General features: G+C 36.2%; 1 protein-coding gene and 1 pseudogene across 5 annotated transcripts in view; one reads left to right on the plus strand and one right to left on the minus strand.

The window, feature by feature from the left end:
* ATR (ATR serine/threonine kinase) overlaps positions 1–19,857 on the minus strand; it is a 126,981-nt gene that overhangs the window by 55,531 nt on the left and 51,593 nt on the right. For all 5 annotated transcript variants that reach the window (XM_036242270.1, XM_036242272.1, XM_036242271.1 and 2 more), the window contains exons 22-24: positions 17,032–17,238; positions 15,946–16,059; positions 13,056–13,171 (exon numbers count right to left, since the gene is read on the minus strand). In XM_036242270.1, the coding sequence (XP_036098163.1) occupies positions 13,056–13,171; positions 15,946–16,059; positions 17,032–17,238 (437 nt within the window). The remainder of the gene's footprint in view (positions 1–13,055; positions 13,172–15,945; positions 16,060–17,031; positions 17,239–19,857) is intronic.
* On the plus strand, positions 3,871–11,487 carry LOC118617580 (annotated as a pseudogene).

Consider the following 19,857-nt stretch of genomic DNA (forward strand, 5'->3'; position numbering starts at 1 on the left):
TCTTACTCTATAGTCACAGTTTCCCAAATTTCCAGTTCTTGCACCCAGTTACTCTGTACTCATCTGTTCTCTCTCACTACGATCCAGCTAAACTCTCCTTATCTATAATACTTTCCTTTCATTTCCTCTTTTCCTAACCAGCTTGGTCTCCATGGTCCTTTACTTCAAGCAATCTCTTGGTAATATCCTCTGCCCATTCCACTGCCCCACAGTCTCTACCAGCTGTACTCTCTGCCAACCTCTCAACCTTGGATCAATCTAAATGTCAGCCTTCACTGTAATGATATCCAGGCCACTGCACTAATAGCAGAAAATCACTCAATTGCTTATGATCAGTACTACTATATATTCTTTTTTTTTTTTTTTAATTTTTTTTTTTTTATCCTCACCCGAGGACATCTTTCCATTTTTTGTTCAGGTAGAGTGGGAGGGAGAGAGAGGAACAGAGAGAGAGAGAGAAACATAGACGTGAAAAGAACACATCAAGTGGTTGCCACCCGCACGACTGACCAGAGCCGGGGACAAACTGCAACCGAGGTACGTGCCCTTAGCGGGAACCGAACCCGGGTCTCTCAGGACCGCAGGCCGACGCTCTAACCGCTGAGCCAAACCGGCCAGGGCTATATTCTTAATTTGCAACTTCAGTGGACCTTTCTGCTGCCCAGAAATCCTTCTAAGCTTTCCTTATTAGCTTGCTCTTCTGTTTTCCACAGTGGCTATATCAAATCCTCACTCTCCCAATTACACCTATACCAACTCCACTGACACTTGCACCAATCATCTCATTTTCTACACCTCATACTTAATGGAGAAAACATAGCATTGCTTCCCATAATCACATCTGCAAACTTAGCTGAGTTATAGCCATCATTTATTTTCTCCTATTACAAAGAAAAAGATTTTACTTCCTCTAGGTCCAATCTCCCATTAGTAACATGGCTGCCATTCTGGCTGCTCCTCAGGGTCCTTGTATCAATGATCACATCTTCATAACTTCAACATGATCCTTTGTATTTGCTCCTCAGCATTAATATTTAAACATGTTCAAATAGCTCTCACCTTACAACTATATGTGCATAGCATTTTTTGAGGGGAATGGGTTCCTTGTCAATTACCAATTAACATTAGGAAATGACAAATATAATAAATGACCTATACTCAAGGTCCCCAGAAAACATTATTTCACCATATTCTAAATTTCTAAACATTGAAAAATCCAATAATCTCTCAGTTAACCATCACTATTTTGAATCATCATGAATATAATTCTCCAGACGATTTCACCAAGTTTTACAATGAACTTAGTTAGAAAACTACTAAGATTAGGGTACAAGCCTGGTTCTACCTAGCCACATTTTTTTCCTTAAAAATTATTTTGATGGCAACTTTGAACTGTAGTTTATCTGTTTAGCTCTAAAAATCAAATCCCCCAAATATAGCCATCCTTTAATCCAAGTTTACTGATTGTATATAAATAGCCAAATTGAAAAAAAAAATTAAATACAAAAGTGTAACTTTAGGGCAGCAAAAAGAAAAATATAGTTTAAGGAAATTCTTTATTTCTCAGAGGCAAATATCAAGAAGTCCAAGCTATAAAGATGACCTATTGATTAACCTGGTATCTTGATGTTTTATACAAAAGCTTTCAAACAAACATGGGTCAACTCCATTCACATTACCCTCTACTGACCTCTTATTTTTACAAGTACAATTTCAGTGAGCAGAGAGATCTCAGGCAGATAAATCTAACTTCCACCACGGAGAGACCATCTGAGAGCTTCCTTCAAGCGCTCAGATGTAAAAGTGGAAGGATCATAAGAAAAAATTCTCATTGTTTTGCTAAGATCACTCCTACAAATGACTACTTAAATGTCGCTTCTTATATAAGAACAATAAGTAGGCAACTTTGGCTTCTGAGGGAAAATTAAATTGAATAGCAAGTAGCAAAATGTTAGTTTCCACTTCATATGAAGTAGGCAAGCCACCCCACCCCTTGAAAAAAAGCAAGGAATTTATTCAACAAGTTGAGATTCAAAAAGTGTTTATTATTGAGAATCAATTAAATATTATGTACTCTACTAGGTACATTTATTTATTTTTCCCTTTATTCATTTTAGAGAGAAAGAAAGGGAGGGGGAGAGAGAGAGAAGCATCGATGAGAGAGAACGATTGGCCACCTCCTGCATGCCCCCTACTGGGGATTGGGCCCACAGCCTGGGCCTGTGCTCTGACTGGGAATCAAACTGGTGACCTCTTGGTGCATGGGTTGATGCTCAATCACTAAGCCACACCAGCTAGGCTACTAGGTACATTTTAATATTATCTTCTTTATTTCTAACAATGACTGTTCAAGACAAATAAAACAATCCACACTTTCAAGATGAAAAACTTGGAGACTTGGATATGTTAAGAAACTTGCCCAAGACTACAGAGCTAGCAAATACAGAGCCAAATTTAGATCTATGTGATTCCAAAGGCCATAAACTTTCCACTAGATCTCAGAAACTCTTAAGCATCTATCTATATAGGCTATAAAATACAGAATACAGAAATAAGAAAGTATGGAATCCTCAAAAAAAGAAAACCTAAAACTTAACTATAGAACTTTAAGTAATAAATCTTTAAATAGTGCTGTTCATGAGAAATAAAATGTTTTACCCTGGCCAATATGGCTCAGTTGGTTGAGCATCATTCTTGGGTTTCGAGTTTGATTCTCAGTCAGGGCACGTAACCAGGTTGCAGGTTCAATCCCTGGCTGCGGTGCATACGGGAGGCAAATGATTGATGTTTCCCTCTTACACCCTCCCCCATCTCCTTTCCTCTCTCTAAAATCAATAAAAACATATTTTTAAAAAATTAAATGTTTAAAAGGTTTCTAAACATAAAAAAGTATATAGCAAATAAGTATGAATACTTAAGGACTTTTATAAAAAATTTTACAGCTCTGGCCAGTTCGGCTCAGCGGTTAGAGCATCAGCCTGCAGTCCAGAGAGACCCGGGTTCGTTCCCCGCTATGGGCATGTAACTCGGTTGCAGTTTGTCCCCGGCCCTGGTTGGCTCATGCGGTGGAAACCACTTGATGTGTCCCTTTCACGTCCATGTTTCTCTCTCTCTCCCTCCCACTCTATCTGAACAAAAAAAATGTCCTCAGGTGAGGATAAAAAAAAAAAAAAAATTCCAATTAGTATATGACCTAGCCTACCTAAACCTACGTTTCTAAGTAGAATAATTTGGCTCTGGCCAATTGGGCTCAGTGGTTAAAGCGTAGGCCTGTGGACCAATGAGTCATGGGGGTTCAATTCCAGTCAAGGGCACGTACCTCGATTGAGGTTCCTCCCTGGCCCTGATCATGGTCGGGCAGGAGACAGCCAGTTGATGTGTCTCTCTCACATTGATGTTTCTCTCTCTCTCTCTCTCTCTCTCTCCTTCCCTCCCTTCCTCCCTCCCACTCTACCTAATGATAAACAGAAAAATGTCCTTGGGTGACAATTAAGAAAATAATAAAAATAAAGAAATAAAATAATTTATAATTTATCTGTTTTGCCCAGACATTGTGGCTCAGTGGCCGAGCATCAACCCATGCATCAAGATGTACCCAGTTCCCAGTATGGGTACATGCCCGGGTTATAGACTTGATCCTCAGTAGAGGGGCATGCAGGAAGCAGTTCATCAATTTCTCTCTCTCATCAATGTTTCTATCTTTCCCTCTCCCTTACCTCTCTCTCTAAAAAATAAAAACATATTTATAATTTGTTTCAAAGAGTCCTAACAAAGTTATTAAAACTGAAAAAATTAAAAATACTTTTTTTTTTAATAGAGGAGGAGGCAGTTCACGTGCCAGCAGCAATGGGTCCTCTTCTTAGAGCTACCATGGCTCTCCCGAGGACTCTGAACCTCAATAAATAATGAGGTAGTGAATATGACAAAAGAAGTGAGGAGAGCCCTGGCCGGTTTTGCTCAGTGGTTAGAGCGTCGGCCCGCGGACCAGAGAGTCCTGGGTTCAGTTCCCGCTAAGGGCATGTACCTCAGCTGCAGTTTCTCCCCTCTCTGACTGGGGTTGTGTGGGTGGCAACCATTCAATGTGTCTCTCTCACGTCAATGTCTCTCTCTCTCTCTCTTCTTCCTTCTCTCCCTCCTGCTCTATCTGAAGATAATGCAAAAATGTCCTCGGGTGAGGATTAAAAAAAAAAAAGAAGTGAAGAGAATATAAGTTATGGTTACCCGAAAACATATCAGGACTGTTGGCCGACTGAAGTCAAGAAAGGGTACTAAAGATGTACAATTAAAAAACCAAAGTTAGGAACAATGATTGCTTGAAGAAATTCATGCCATTAATGAATAGAAACCTGATATAGTAACTAAATCTGTTCTTGGTGATTACATCAATTTTGAAAAACCTTTGCAAAAAGCCTGATTCTACTGGGACTGAGAGAGCAATTGTCAAATTAGTGATTCACCCTCTTCTGAAGGAAAAAACAAATGTGCTAAAAGCAACTGTCGAAGCCTTTAAAGATCCAAAACACAATGATACTAAAGTTAGGTAATCAAAGAAAGCTTCAGAAGAAACTCATTCCAAGGACACTTCATGTTCAAATGATGATGCCATTAAGTTACAGCATGAAGGAAATATTATGAGTGAGCAAAAATACAAAGAAGGTAAAATACTGGCAAAGAAACCAATAAATAGTTCAAAAGAAAAAACAGTCAAAGGACGAAAAAAATGGCGGCTAAGTGAACGGCAGCTACACAGACTGTCTCCCAGAACCAAACTGGAATTACAACTGTAACACAGACAAATTGATGGGAAAAAGCAACAGAAAAGCAGCTTGCAAGGACCATACAATGAGGGACACTGACTCGTTCCTGTTGGGGATGGGGGCTGGGAGCCCACGGCAGCTCGGCAGCAGCCTTAGCTGGGAGCGATGCCCTGGGGTTACACTCCCAGGAGCCAGGGACAGAGGCTAAAACAGCCACAGCCATGCACCTTGGGCTCCGACAGAGGGAGGGCAGACTGGACTGGAACTGTGTGGGGACACTCGGGATTTGGAGGGCGGTCAGAGCTTTTGCTGAGTGCAGCCACACAGGACGGTGGGCATATAGCTCCTTCCCAGGGCTCTGAGGAGAGGCAGCAGCCCCTCCCTCGGAGATCCAACCCCACCCTGTGGGCCATTGAAGTGCTAATTGAGGCTCACTAACAACCAGCATCTGCCCCACCCTCGCGAAATCCCCTTGTGCTGAGCACCTGAGGGAGTTTTTCAATCAACTGACAACCCAAAACTCATCAAGAAACCTCGACTGCTAGCCTCCAGGCAAAAAGGTCGAGGATAACAGTACCTTTCCAGGACTGGCAACTTTAACCAGGAAAGTAAGACTTGACAGTGGTGTTCAACGTGGGTCCTCCCTCGCTCATCTAAACACAGGAGAGGGAGCCACAAACAGCAGAACACCAACACCCACAGGGAAAACTTGACAGGCTCCGAAGACCACAGTGATAGCCAAAATGGTGAAACACAGAAACAGAAGCCAAATGAAAGAGCAAGAGACCTCCACTGAAGATGAGATCAATGTGGAGCAATTAGGCATGTTAACAGAGCTAGAATTCAGAGCCATGATCTTGAGGAAGCTGAACAGCATGAGTAAGGACATAGAGACACTGAAAATAAGCCAACTGGAAATGAAAAACCATCAAGAAGAGATAAAAAATGACATATCAGCAATGAAAAACACATTGGAAGGTTTAAAAAGCAGAGTAGAGGAAGCTGAGGACCGATCAGTGAATTAGAAGACAGGGTAGAAAAAAATGAACCAATCAGAAAAACAAAAAGAAAAAACTATTAAAAAACAGGAAGACAGCTTAAGAGAACTATGGGACAACTGGAAACGTAATAATATTCGCATCATAGGAGTCCCCGAAGAAGAAGAAAAGAAGCAAGGGATAGACAATATATTCAAAAAAATAGTGACAGAAAACTTCCCTAATTTGGTGAAGGAAAAAGGCATTCAAGTTCAAGAAGCACAGATAGTCCCAAGTAAGAAGAACCCAATCAGGCCCACACCAAGACACATAGTAATTAAAATGACAAAAATTAAAGACAAACAGAGAATCCTAAAAGCAGCAAGAGATAAGCTACAGGTTACCTACAAAGGAAACCCCATAAGGCTCTCAGCTGACTTCTCACAAGAAACACTACAGGCCAGAAGGGAATGGCATGAAGTAATCAAAGTCATGAAAAACAAGAATCTGAATCCAAGACTACTCTACCCAGCAAGGTTATCATTCAAAATAGAAGGTCAAATAAAGAGCTTCCCAGACAAAAAAAGGCTAAGGGAATACATTAGCACCAAACTAGCACTGCAAGAAGTTAAAAGGACTGCTGTAATTAGCAGTAGAAATGGGAAGAAAAACAGAACCACACTAAACAAAAATGGCAATAAATAAGTACATATCAATAATCACCTTAAACGTAAATGGATTGAAGGCTCCCATAAAAAGACACAGAGTAGCTGATTGGATAAGAAAGCATGACTCATCTATATGTTGTTTACAAGAGACCCACCTCTCAACAAAAGACTCACATAGGTTAAAAGTGAAGGGATGGAAAAAAATTTTCCAAGCAAATGGAAAGCAAAAAAAAGCTGGGGTAGCAATTCTCATATCTGATAAAATAGATTTCAAAATGAAGACCATAACTAGAGACAAAGAAGGCCACTACATAATATTGAAAGGATCTATCCAACAGGAAGATATAATCTTGATAAACATATGCACCCAATATAGGAGCACCAAAATATATTAAAATATATTAAAAATCTTCTGGAGGACGTCCAAAGAGAAATCGACAACAATACAATCATAGCAGGGGACTTCAACACCCCGTTGACAGCACTGGATAGATCCTCTAAATAAAAAATTAGCAGGGAAACAGAGACTCTAAATGAAGCACTAGACCAAATGGATTTAATAGATATCTACAGAGAATTACCCCTCAAAACTACAGAATACACATTCTTCTCAAATGCACATGGGACATTCTCAAAGATAGACCACATGATAGGACACAAACTAAATCTCTACAAATTCAAGAAGACTGAAATCATATCAAGCATCTTCTCAGATCACAATGGCATGAAACTAGAAATCAATCGCAACAAGAACATGCAAAGACATTTCAACACATGGAGGCTAAATAGCATGTTATTAAACAATGAATGGGTCACCGACGAGATCAAGGAAGAAATTAAAAACTTCCTGGAAACCAATGAAAATGAACACACAACAACACAAAATCTATGGGATGCAGCGAAAGCAGTTCTGAGAGGGAAGTTCATAGCACTACAGGCCTACCTCAAAAAAACAAGAAAAATTTCTAATTGACTGTCTAACCTCACAACTTAAAGAATTAGAAAGCAAACAAAAAGAAAACCCCAGAGCAAGTAGAAGGAAGGAAATAGTAAAGATCAGAGCAGAAATAAATGATATAGAGACCAAAAAAACAATTCAAAGGATCAATGAAACAAAGAGCTGGTTTTTCGAAAAGATAAACAAGATTGATGGACCCTTAGCTAGACTCACCAAGAAACAAAGAGAGAGAACCCAAATACACAAAATCAGAAATGAAAGAAGAGAAGTAACAACCAACACCACGGAAATTAAAAGATCGTTAACAACTACTATGAACAACTATATGGCAACAAATTCGACAATCTAAGCGAAATGGACAAATTTCTAGAAACACACAGTCTCCCAAAACTAGACCCAGAAGAGACAGAAAACTTGAACAGACCAATAACAACTAAGGAAATTGAAGAGGTAATCAAGACTCTCCCAGCAAACAAAAGCCCAGGTCCAGATGGCTTCACGGGGGAGTTTTACCGAACATTCAAAAAAGAACTAACACCCATTTTCCTCAAACTATTTCAAAAAATTCAAGAAGAAGGAAGACTTCAAAACACGTTCTATGAGGCCAGCATAATTCTAATTCCAAAACGAGAAAAACACACTATGAAGAAAGAAAACTACAGGCCAATATCCCTGATGAACATAGACGCCAAAATCCTGAACAAAATATTAGCAAATCGGATCCAGAAATACATCAAAAAAATTATTCACCATGACCAAGTGGGATTCATTCCAGGGATGCAAGGCTGGTACAATATTTGCAAATCAATAAACGTGATACACCACATAAACAAAATGAAGAATACAAACCACATGATCATATCAATAGATGCTGAAAAAGCCTTCGACAAAATCCAGCATCCATTTCTGATAAAAACGCTCAGCAATGTAGGAATAGAGGGATCCTATCTAGACATAATAAAGGCCATATATGAAAGACCTACAGCCAACATCATACTCAATGGACAGAAACTAAAAACATTTCCATTAAGAACAGGAACAAGACAGGGATGTCCACTTTCGCCACTCTTATTTAACATTGTACTGGAAGTCTTAGCCACAGCAATCAGAGAGGAAGAAAAAATAAAAGGGATCCAAATTGGAAAGGAGGAAGTGAAACTGTAATTATTTGCAGATGACATGATATTATACATAGAAAACCCTAAAGACTCCTTCAAAAATCTACTAGAATTAATAAATGAATTTGGCAAAGTAGCAGGATACAAAATTAACGTCAAGAAATCGATGGTATTCTTATACACCAATGATGAACTCACAGAAAGAAAACTGAAAAAACAATCCCATTTACGATCGCACCAAAAAAAATAATATACCTAGGAATAAACTTAACCAAAGAAGTAAAGGACCTATTTGCAGAAAACTACAGGTCATTGAAAAAAGAAATAGAGGAAGATATAAAAAAGTGGAAGCACATACCCTGTTCATGGATTGGAAGAATCAACATCATTAAACTGTCCATACTACCCAAAGCAATCTATAGATTCAATGCAATCCCCATCAAAATACCAATGACATATTTCATAGAACTAGAACAAATACTTCAAAAGTTCATATGGAACCAAAAAAGACCCCGAATAGCCACAGCAATCTTGAGAAAGAAGAACAAAGTAGGTGGGATCACAATACCAGATATCAGGTTATACTACAAAGCGACTGTAACCAAAATAGCCTGGTTCTGGCACAAGAACAGGCATATAGACCAGTGGAACAGAACTGAAAACCCAGAAATGGACCCAAGGCAATATGCTCAATTAATATTTGACAAAGGTGGCAAGAGCATACAGTGGAGTAAAGACAGCCTCTTTAATAAATGGTGTTGGGAAAATTGGACAGCTACATGCAAAAAAATGAAACTAGACCATTAACTTACACCATACACAAAAATAAACTCAAAATGGATAAAAGACTTAAATGTGACCCGTGAGTCCATAAAAATTCTAGAAGAAAATGTAGGCAACAAAATTTCGGACATCATACGGAGCAGAATTTTCACTGATACATCACCTAAGGCAATAGAAACAAAGGAAAAAATGAACACATGGGACTACATCAAACTCAAAAGCTTCTGCACAGCAAAAGAAACAGTCATCAAAATGGAAAGGCAACCCACTGTATGGGAGAACATCATTGCCAATGATATATCAGATAAGGGGTTAATTTCCAATATACATAGAGTGCTCATACAACTCAACAAAAGGAAGACAAAGAACCCAATTAAAAAATGGGCAAAGGAGCTGAATAGACACCTCTCCAAACAGGACATACAAATGGCCAAAAGAGCCATTGGCTCAGCAGTTAGAGCGTCGGCCTGCGGTCCTGAGAGACCCGGGTTCGGTTCCCACTAAGGGCGTGTACCTCGGTTGCAGTTTGTCCCCGGCCCTGGTCGGTTGTGCGGGTGGCAGCCACTCGATGTGTTCCTTTCACATCGATGTTTCTCTCTCTCTGTTCCTCTCTCTCCCTCCCACTCTACCTGAACAAAAAATGGAAAAATGTCCTCAGGTGAGGATTAAAACAAAACAAAATAAAAAACAAATGGCCAAAAGACATATGAAGAAATGCTCAACATCACTAATCATCAGAGAGACGCAAATTAAAACAATGATGAGGTATTACCTCACACCTGTCAGAATGGCCACCAACAACAAATCATCAAACAACAAGTGTTGGTGAGGGTGTGGAGAAAAGGGGACTCTAATACACTGCTGGTGGGAATGCAGACTGGTGCAGCCGCTGTGGAAAACAATATGGTGTTACCTCAAAAAATTAAAAATTGAACTTCCATTTGACCCTGTGATCCCGCTTCTAGGAATATACCCTAAGAAGCCTGAAACACCATTCAGGAAGAATATATGTACCCCCATTTTCATAGCAGCACTATTTACAATAGCTAAGATCTGGAAACAGCCCAAGTGTCCATCAGTAGACGAATGGATAAAAAAGCTGTGGTACATATACACAATGGAGTACTATGCAGCAGTAAGAAAGAAAGATCTCTTACCCTTTGAGACGACATGGAGGGACCTGGAAAGTATTATCCTAAGCGAAAGAAGCCAAGCAGAAAAAGACAAATACCACATGATCTCACTTATATACAGAATATAATGAACATAACAGTCTGAGGAATACAGTAGACCCAGAAACATGGAAGTAGGGCACAGACTGACATCCCTCAGCAGAGGGGGTGGGGGAGTGGGAAGAGATTAAACCACAGAACTTATATGCATGTATGCATGACCAATGGACATGGATAACTAAGCCGGGGAAGGGGCGGGGGTGGGGTGGGAGGGGGGTGTCAATGGGGTAAAAAAGGTAAAATATCTGTAACAAAAAAATAAATAAAAATTTTATTATAAAAAAAAAAAGAAAAGAAAAAACAGTCAAGATGGAAAATGGGCCCAAACCAAAGGACATTTCAAATTCTCCCTCAAAGCCTTCTGAAGAGGATTCTGTAGGTTCCCTCTGAACCCAGAAGATTCCTTCTGATTGAAAAATGAAAACGTATGTAAAACCAAAAAAAAGTCTAATAGCTCACTTGACAGTAACAGTGATGAAGGGAAATTATATGAAAGAAAGGAGTATTTTGATGATAGCATCGAAGAAAGGTTTTACAAACAGTCTTCCATGACTAAGGATAGTGGTAGTGGTGATGACTTCTTCATTGGGAAAGTCAGGCAGACATGAAAGAAGGAAAGTAGTTGCCATTCTTCAGTTTTGGAACAAAATCCCCCCAAAAAGAAGATATACTTGAAACTCAGCAGGGTATTAAAAAACGACAACAACAAGCCAAGTACACAAGCAAGGATGTTTGAATCAGTGTTTTTCCATTTTTTTATCTGAATCTAAAAGCTCTAGAAGAAATTAGAGAACAGTTCCGAAAAGCAAAATGAACCTCAGTTCAAGAATCAGTTTTTTGTTTCTGTTTTTTTCAAACTATAAGAGAAAGTTTATTTAGAAAGTCAAGGATCAGTTTTAAGAGTGCATATAGAGCACCTGAAAATACAAAACAGCAGACACAACTGCTTCTTCATCCATGGTAAGCAAGCAGCAGTCAAAAAGAACAGCAATAAAAAAATTGCTGTGTTTCAGGGGGAGAAGTCACATTTGATGATTGATTAGTACCTCCTTAGGTGAACTTTCCATCTAAAAATTATTTTTCTCCTTTTTTTTGCTTTCTACCAGCTCATTATTTAAACTCATATTTGAAGAAGTCATTTTGGATGGGTGTAGAAATAAGTGTTTTTGTCTTTCTCTTTTCTAAGTATTTATCCCAAATATTTAATATTTCCTCCAAGTTATATTTATACAAACCTTCCACAAATCAACTACATAAGTTGGTTTTTAAAAATATGCCCAGACTGTTCCCTTTATAGAAGAATTTTGAGATTATAACTCTCATATTTCCTAATTTGTGCTTATTTTGAAGTGTATCTCACTGGATTCGGTCTGTGTATCTTTGCCTTGAAAATACAGATATATTTAAAATAATGATAGATTTTATCATTATAATGATTTTATCATTATATTTATCATAAAATATAATGAGATATATTTAAAATAATGATAGAAAAATGTGAGAAAATTGTAGCTATTTAAAACAGGTCACCTTTGCTAAGTTATTCTTGTTAGCAAAATTAAGATTAAGATAAGTGACGTTTAGCCCGGCCAGTGTGGCTCGGGTTGAGCGTTGACCCATGCACCAAGAGGTTGCCAGTTCGATTCCCAGTCAGGGCACATGCTCAGGTTGCAGGCTCAATCCTCAGTGGGAGGCATGCAGGAGGTGGCCAATCGATGCTCTCTCTCATCAATGTTTCTATCTCTCTCTCTCTGTCTCTAAAATCAATAAAGCAAAACATTTAAAAAAATTTTTTGTAGTAAAAAAAAAAAAAATAGTAATGATTATGAGTATACAGGTAATAAATTACACAAATAAATATAATTCTTATTATGGCTTTAGAAAAGTATAGGAAGAAAAATCTCTTCATAAGGAGAAATTGGCTAGGGTTGAAAATTAATTTTTAACTAAAGGCTTTAGCTTTGAACTCTTAAATTTCTGTATCAATTACACCTAGCAAAAGCTTCAACTCATATTCAACTTACAGTAGATTCTTTCCAAGTACTATGACAGTTGAATTTTTTAAAAAATCAATCCTTTTAGTTTCAATGACTATACCTAAATATTTAAAGTTATAGAATTAAACCAATTAGCAATCTGTATTTTAATTTTAACAAGATTATAAACATAAATCACAGTAGAAAATACATATTAAAAAATATTTAAAAACTTTGAATGCTGAAATATTATATAAAAAATATAACTAGCCCTGGCCAGTTTGGCTCAGCAGTTAAGAGCATCAGCCTGCAGACCAATGAGTCTCGGGTTCAGTTCCCGCTAAGGGCATGTACCTTGGATGCAGTTTTTCCCCGCTGCAGTTGGGGTCATGTGGGTGGCAACTAGTTGATGTGTCTCTCTCACATTGATGCTTCTCTCTCTTCCCCCCTCTCTCCCTCCCTCTCTATCTGAAGAGAAATGCGAAAAAAAAGTCCTCGGGTGAGGATAAAAAAATATATATATATAAAACTAATTTTATAAAGTTAAAAACAATTTTATGAAAATCATTTTAATGAGTCTACCAACCTAGTATTTAGATGAGGTTCCAATATTTCCCGAACATGCTCAGGAAATTTCCTCCACAACTGGTGACCTGGGCCATCGGTCTGCATTTCTCTACAGTCATAAATTGAAAGTAACTCCTACAAATGGATATTTTACATTTGTAAATCCACAGTGAAACAGATAAAACTTTACATTCATCAATATTCTATACTAGTAATTATAAAAACACATAGAAAGATACGTAGAATTATAAAATTTGGGGGTTATGAACTTGCTTAGCACATGTATTTCAATGCTTAGAATCATTTAGGTGACTTAAGGTCACAAAGCTATGGTAGTACTTGAACATGCAGTTTGGGTTCTATATATAATATGTATTAAAATATAAGATTAAGAGGTATTTGGAAGAGAAAATAAAAATTTTCTATATTTCCAGAAATATAATTCTTAGAACTTAACCATTTTGAATTTTAATGAAAGCAACTACAAATCCAAAATAGTTCAAAAATTCAAGATATCTCAAATTCTAGATATAAAATACTAAGATTAAAATTTAAAATAAAATGCAAATGTTAAAGACGAATTTACTATTCAAGCCCAGGAACTAAATTATATTTTACCTTCATGAAAATAAAACCAATGGGATTTTATACATGAGGAAAAAAAATCTTTGTCTCTAATATCAATCTTTAAAACAAAACAAATATGTTAGGGTATTATATCTTCTACCATCTATTACCCTTTCTTTCCAATTCTATTAAAAGTGACCATTTGCAATAGTGTTTTCCTGAAACACTTACAAAATATAAGTACTACCTAGCAAAATATGTACTTTATACTTACATTCACTACTATTTATTTATTTATTTATAATTTTTATTTTTATTTTTTTATGTGCCCATAGCGGGAACTGAACCCGGGCCAACACTCCAACCGCTGAGCCAAACCGGCCAGGGCTATTCACTACTTTTTAAATAAAAGTAAGAAAGTATATGGAAAGTTCAAATAAAGAAATATCCAAAACTCACTTTCATTTAACTTTAACGTGTTATTAAAATTTATTGGAAGACAGCCTTTTATTTGGCAAAGTTACTCTAGCTAACAGAAGCTCTCTTCATCAACCCCCAATGACAGACCTAGTAATTCTGTAACTTTTTGGTTTCAGGACCATTTATTTACACTCTGAAAAATGCTAGTGTACTTACAATTGCAGACCTTACTTCATATTTCATTAAGAAAACAGCAGCAATCAGAAGAGACCTCTACAACTTCCATCCTCATATCTACCCAGCTTGGCAATATCAGTATCAGTGCCCACATGATCTTTCTCTCGTTACTACAGATGAATTGTTTTTGTTGTTAATTAAGGTTATTTACCCCTTTCACTTCTACACTATGTTCCACATCTCTTTATCTACTTAAAATAGCATTACATTAATTATCTCCTACATCATCACTTTTCTCCTCTGTGCTGAATTGTTCCCAAGGATCATATATAAATGCACTGTTATTTTTCTCATCTTTACTTCTTATCTTTCCTCCTCAGCCACTCTCACTTTCTTCTGCAACACTCTTCAAAACAGTTCGTAATTTCTCTAATTCCCCTCTTCCCACATGTTCTTAAAAATACTCTAACAAAGTTTCCTATACTCCAATTAAACTGCTCTTATCAAGGTCATCAATGATACAATAGCCAAGTTAACTGTCAAAACTTAAATTATTACACCTATGATTAGCATTTAATACAGTAAATCACTCCATACTTCTTGAAATATTTCCTTGCCTTCCAGAATATCACATTCTTCTACCTTACCGGCAATTCCTTCTCAGTTTCCTTAATAGTTCCCTCCTCTTCCCACTGATCTCTCACTGTCCAGATCTCAATTACTAGAACCTGTCTGTCTATATTCCCTCTCTCGATCATCTCACTCAGAATCATAGTTTTAAGTACCATCTCTACAACAAAATATCTCCAAATATTTACCTGTAACACAGACCTCTCACCATGAATACCAGACCTGCATATCTAACAACAATGAAACTTCTAACTGAAAAAAAAAAAAAAATACCACAAAGAAAGACAAACTAGAAAAATATTTATTACACGAATGATAAAGGGTTAATTTACATTATATCCAAATAGGTCTCACATATCAATAAAAAAAATAACCAAGAGAAAAATGGGAAAAGAGCTACATAAAATTCACAAAAATTCAATGAACATATAAAAGACGTTATACCTCTCTATTAATTAAATGTAAATTAAAATAAAACGGTACCATTTCTCATCTGTCACATTGGCAAAGATCTAAAATTTTGATTAAAAAACATTTGTCAAGGGAGTATAAACTGGTGAAACTTTCTCATAAAACTCTGTACTTGCTTTGAAGCATATTTTAATTTGTTATTATTATCATCATATTATTGATATATTTATATTATTGATATATTCATTCAAGTGCTCAGAAATACATGTATGTTCTCTAAATTGTCTTCTGTAAAAGCAAAACATTAAACATAACCTAATGTATTAAATAAATTTCTTAAATAATCATATTCATAATGAATATTAAGTCACTTAAAAAATGCATTGTACTGACATGGAAATTACCCAAAACAAACTATTAAACACAAAAGAAAATCAAGTTACAGAATATCGTAAGTAATATGATCTCCTTGTTTGGTGGAGAAAACATACATATTTATACATAAAGAAAATTTTTCAAAGTACCTATAATAATCCATTGAGAGAGTATACTTCTTTCTGTACTCTGAACTTTTTATCATGAACTTGTATTACTTTGATAATAAAAATGGCACTTAAAAATATAAGAGTTTCCAAAGTACGGAATTTACAAATTTCTGACTAGAACCCAATAACGTAAAGCCACTAACGACTGTGCCCTGTTACCTGAATGGCATAAGCAGCTGAATCTTGAGCTCGGCTGTTATCTGCATATGCAAGGTAAGCTCTTGTTAGTTCCATCAATAATCCATAGGCAAAACTCAAGTCTTCTACTCCAGTCTCAATAAAAACAAGAAAAAATTCAAGGACAATTTGTATAAAATTTTCTAAACTGTACTGTGTCTTCTATGGTGAATTTAACTTAGAAAAGGGAAGAACAGTAAGGTTCAAACTAAGTTTGGTACCAATGCTAAAATATAATCTGCAGCTAAGAAGCTATATCTAAGGCTTTTAATGTTATTTACAAGGTATATTAGAATCATTTAACATTTATATAATTCCAGCAATTTGCATTTTTTGTTTTTTTAACCTTTAGGAAAAAAATTGTATATATGTCATTTCCTTGAGAAGCTCCAAGAAATAATGTGCACCAATATATTAAAAGTTCTGTTCAGCCCTGGCTGGTGTAGTCCAATGGTTAGAGCATCAGCCCATGCACTGAAGGTTTCAATGCTTGGTCAAGGGCACGTCCCTGCAGGTTCAATCCCCAGCCCTGGTTGGGGAGTGTGTGAGAGGTAACCAGTCGATGTGTCTCTCTCACATCAGTGTTTCTCTCTCTCTCCCTGCCAGTTCCCTTCCATTCTCATTGAAAATGGATGGAAAAAATATCCTTGGGTAAGGATTAGAAAAAAAAAATGCTGTTTAATTTTGTTTTACAGGATTTCACAGTCATTTGACCACAGAAACATTTTTATACACACACTCTTAGAACACTCTGGGAAATGAGTTTCCCATGAAAACACTCAGCAATAGTGTTTAAACAGTAATATTTAGATAAATAACTTTTAAGTATTTGTCCAAAATAGATCAGCAAGCTTATTTAAAAGAACACAGAACACCAGACTGAGCTCTCAAACTTTATTGTTTTTGGCTAAATATTTTTGCAATAGTATTAAGGAATAAAGTCAGAAGCTACCCAAATTGTCTAATTCAGATCAATTTCCACAAAGGATAAACTAAACAGTTCTTTGTAAATGGAACAGAGACACCCCAGTACGGTGTCTCTTGTCCTTCAAAATTACCATTACTTACCACAAATGTAAAATCTTTTCCTTGGGTTTCAGCTGTTGAGAAATCTAGTCGACCTGGATCTATTGCCCCCAACTCCCCTAAACATTCCCCACAGAGCAACCGAGCTTGAGAGTTTGCATCCTGGCAACCTTTCAAAAGTACTGTCACCAGCTGTGAGATAACAGGTTCCACCGTTTCACTATCTGTTGCATATTTTATCAGTTTTTCCTAAAATAAAAAAGAAAGTAAGTTTACACATAGCTTCTACAAACTAGTATATTTTCTTAACTAGAAAGCTTAAAAATATTAAGGAATATCTGACATAAACATGGCAAAATTAAATGCCTAGTCTTTTCAGCTAGTTTTAGATGTATTCACATAATACAGTTCACAGTCATGTTCCACAGTATTAGAATCATTAAATGTATTTCAAAGTTTTAATCATTAATCCATTAAACAAACAGTTGCTGAATATTATTACATCAACATAAAATAAGACACAGTTCTTATCCTGACTTCACAATCTAATGGGAAAATAGACATGTAAATAATTAAAATATCATATGATATGTAAATTAACAAATATATCTATAAGGTAAAGAAGTAATGAAGATGAAAAAGAACTCAGGATAGTCAACAGATATTTCAGTAAATAAATCAAGGAGGAATAGCTATTAGTTAAAATGAGAAGTCTGAAAAATATATAAAAAAACTACTAGAGAAGAAGAAAAAGATATGGGGAAAGGGTTCTGTGGAAATGATTTTTTATTATTTATTTATTTATTTAAAAATTTTTTTTTTTACTTTTTTAAAAATCTTTTTTTTTTATTTTTCAATTATAGTTGACATACAATATTATATTAGTTTTAGGGGTACACCCCAGTGATCATCCCAAAAAATCTCATATCCATCTGACACCATATATAGTTATTAGAATGTTATCGACCTTACTACCTATGCTGTACTGTTAATTTACATCCCCATGACTAGACTATGGCTACTCATTTGTACTTCTAAATCCCTTTACCTTTTTCACTCATCCCCCTAACTCCTCTCTAATCTGGCTACCGTCAAAATGTTCTATCTATGACTCTGTTTCTGTTCTGCTTGTTTATTTTGATTTTTAGATTCAATTATTAATAGATATGTATTTATTGTTGTTTTATTGTTCATATTTTTAATCTTTTTTTTTTCCCCTTCTTATTCTTAAAGAAGACCCTTTGACAGGTATGTAATATTGGTTTGGTGGTGATGAATTCTTTTTAGCTTTTTCTTGTCTGGAAATCTCTTTATCTGACCTTCAATTCTAAATGACAGCTTTGCTGGGTAGAGTAATCTTGGTTGTAGATCTTGGCTTTTCATCACTTGGAATATGAAAATGATTTTTTTTAAAAAGAAGTAGGAAGACAAGAGGTAGTCTTAATGAAAAATATGTTGGTTCAAATAATCCTTTTCATCTATCTCCTGAGGATTCTGTATCCAAAAACTGCTGAAACGAGATACTTTCTCAAAACACTTAACACCTAGATATTGTACTTGTATGACCAGTTTAGAACTACTTTATTTATATAATTCTCTTTCCAGTGAACATAAACCATATATGAGCATCTCAAATTCTATGTTAAAACTGTGATTCAGATTAGAGTAATACATTTCAAAAGAAAAATAAAAAGACATTTTACTTCATCCAGAATCTTCAATATGTAGTCACTTAAATAACATTACGGGTTAATTCAGACATAAAGACAGAAAAATAAGAACCAGTAATCAATAAATAGTTAAATTAATATAAACAATTATTCATTTGCTAAAATCAGAAAACAGTAAAGAAAAGAACACTTTAGCCATGGCCGGTTTGGCTGAGCAATTAGAGTGTCAGCCTACGGACCAGAGAGTCCCGGGTTCGGTTCCTGCTGAGGGCATGTACCTCGGTTGCAGTTTGTCCTGGCCCCGGTTGGGGTTGTGTGTGTGGCAACCAGTCGAAGTCTCTCACCTCAATGTTTCTCTCTCTCTCTTCCTCCCACTCTCCCTCCCACTCTATCTGAAGATAAATGCAAAAATATCACAGGTGAGGATAAAGAAAAGAGAAGAAAAAAGAAAAGAACACTTTAGTTGGCAAAGATAAATGCAATTCATACTCAAGATAATACAAATTATGAAATACTAAATAAGAGGCAATTTAAAATATATATAACCATAAGAAAAGATGAAATAGTGCCATTTATGACAATACGGATGGATCTTGAAAATATCATGCTAAGCAAAATAAGTCAGACAGAAAAAGTCAAGAACTATAATTTCACTCATATGTGGGAAATAAAACTGAACGCAACAAAGGAACAAACAAGACAAACAAAAACTCATAGACAAAGACAACAATATGGTGGTTACCAAAGGGAAGGGGGAATAGTAAAGAGTAAAGGGGGATCAAGCATATGGTGATTGAAGGAGATTTTTCTTTGGGTGATAAACACAATGCAATATGCAGATGATGTATCATAGAACTATACACTTGAAACCTATGTATAACTTCAGTAACCATTCTCACCCCAATAAATTTAATTTAAAAATTATGTATTTGGAAACAGCCCAATAGATGAATGGATAAAAAAGCTATGGTACATATACTATGCAGCTGTAAGAAAGAGAGATCTCCTATCCTTTGAGATAACATGGAGGGACCTAGAGAATATTATCCTAAACAAAACAAGCCAATCGGAGAAAGACAAATATCACATGACCTTACTTATTTGTGGAATATAATGAACAAAACAAACTGATGAACAAAATAGACCCAGAGACATAGAAGTAGGGTACAAACTGACAAACCTCAGAAGAGGGGGTGGG

This window comes from Molossus molossus, unplaced genomic scaffold (genome assembly GCF_014108415.1).
Source record: "Molossus molossus isolate mMolMol1 unplaced genomic scaffold, mMolMol1.p scaffold_m16_p_5, whole genome shotgun sequence".
Taxonomy (NCBI): Eukaryota; Metazoa; Chordata; class Mammalia; order Chiroptera; family Molossidae; genus Molossus; species Molossus molossus.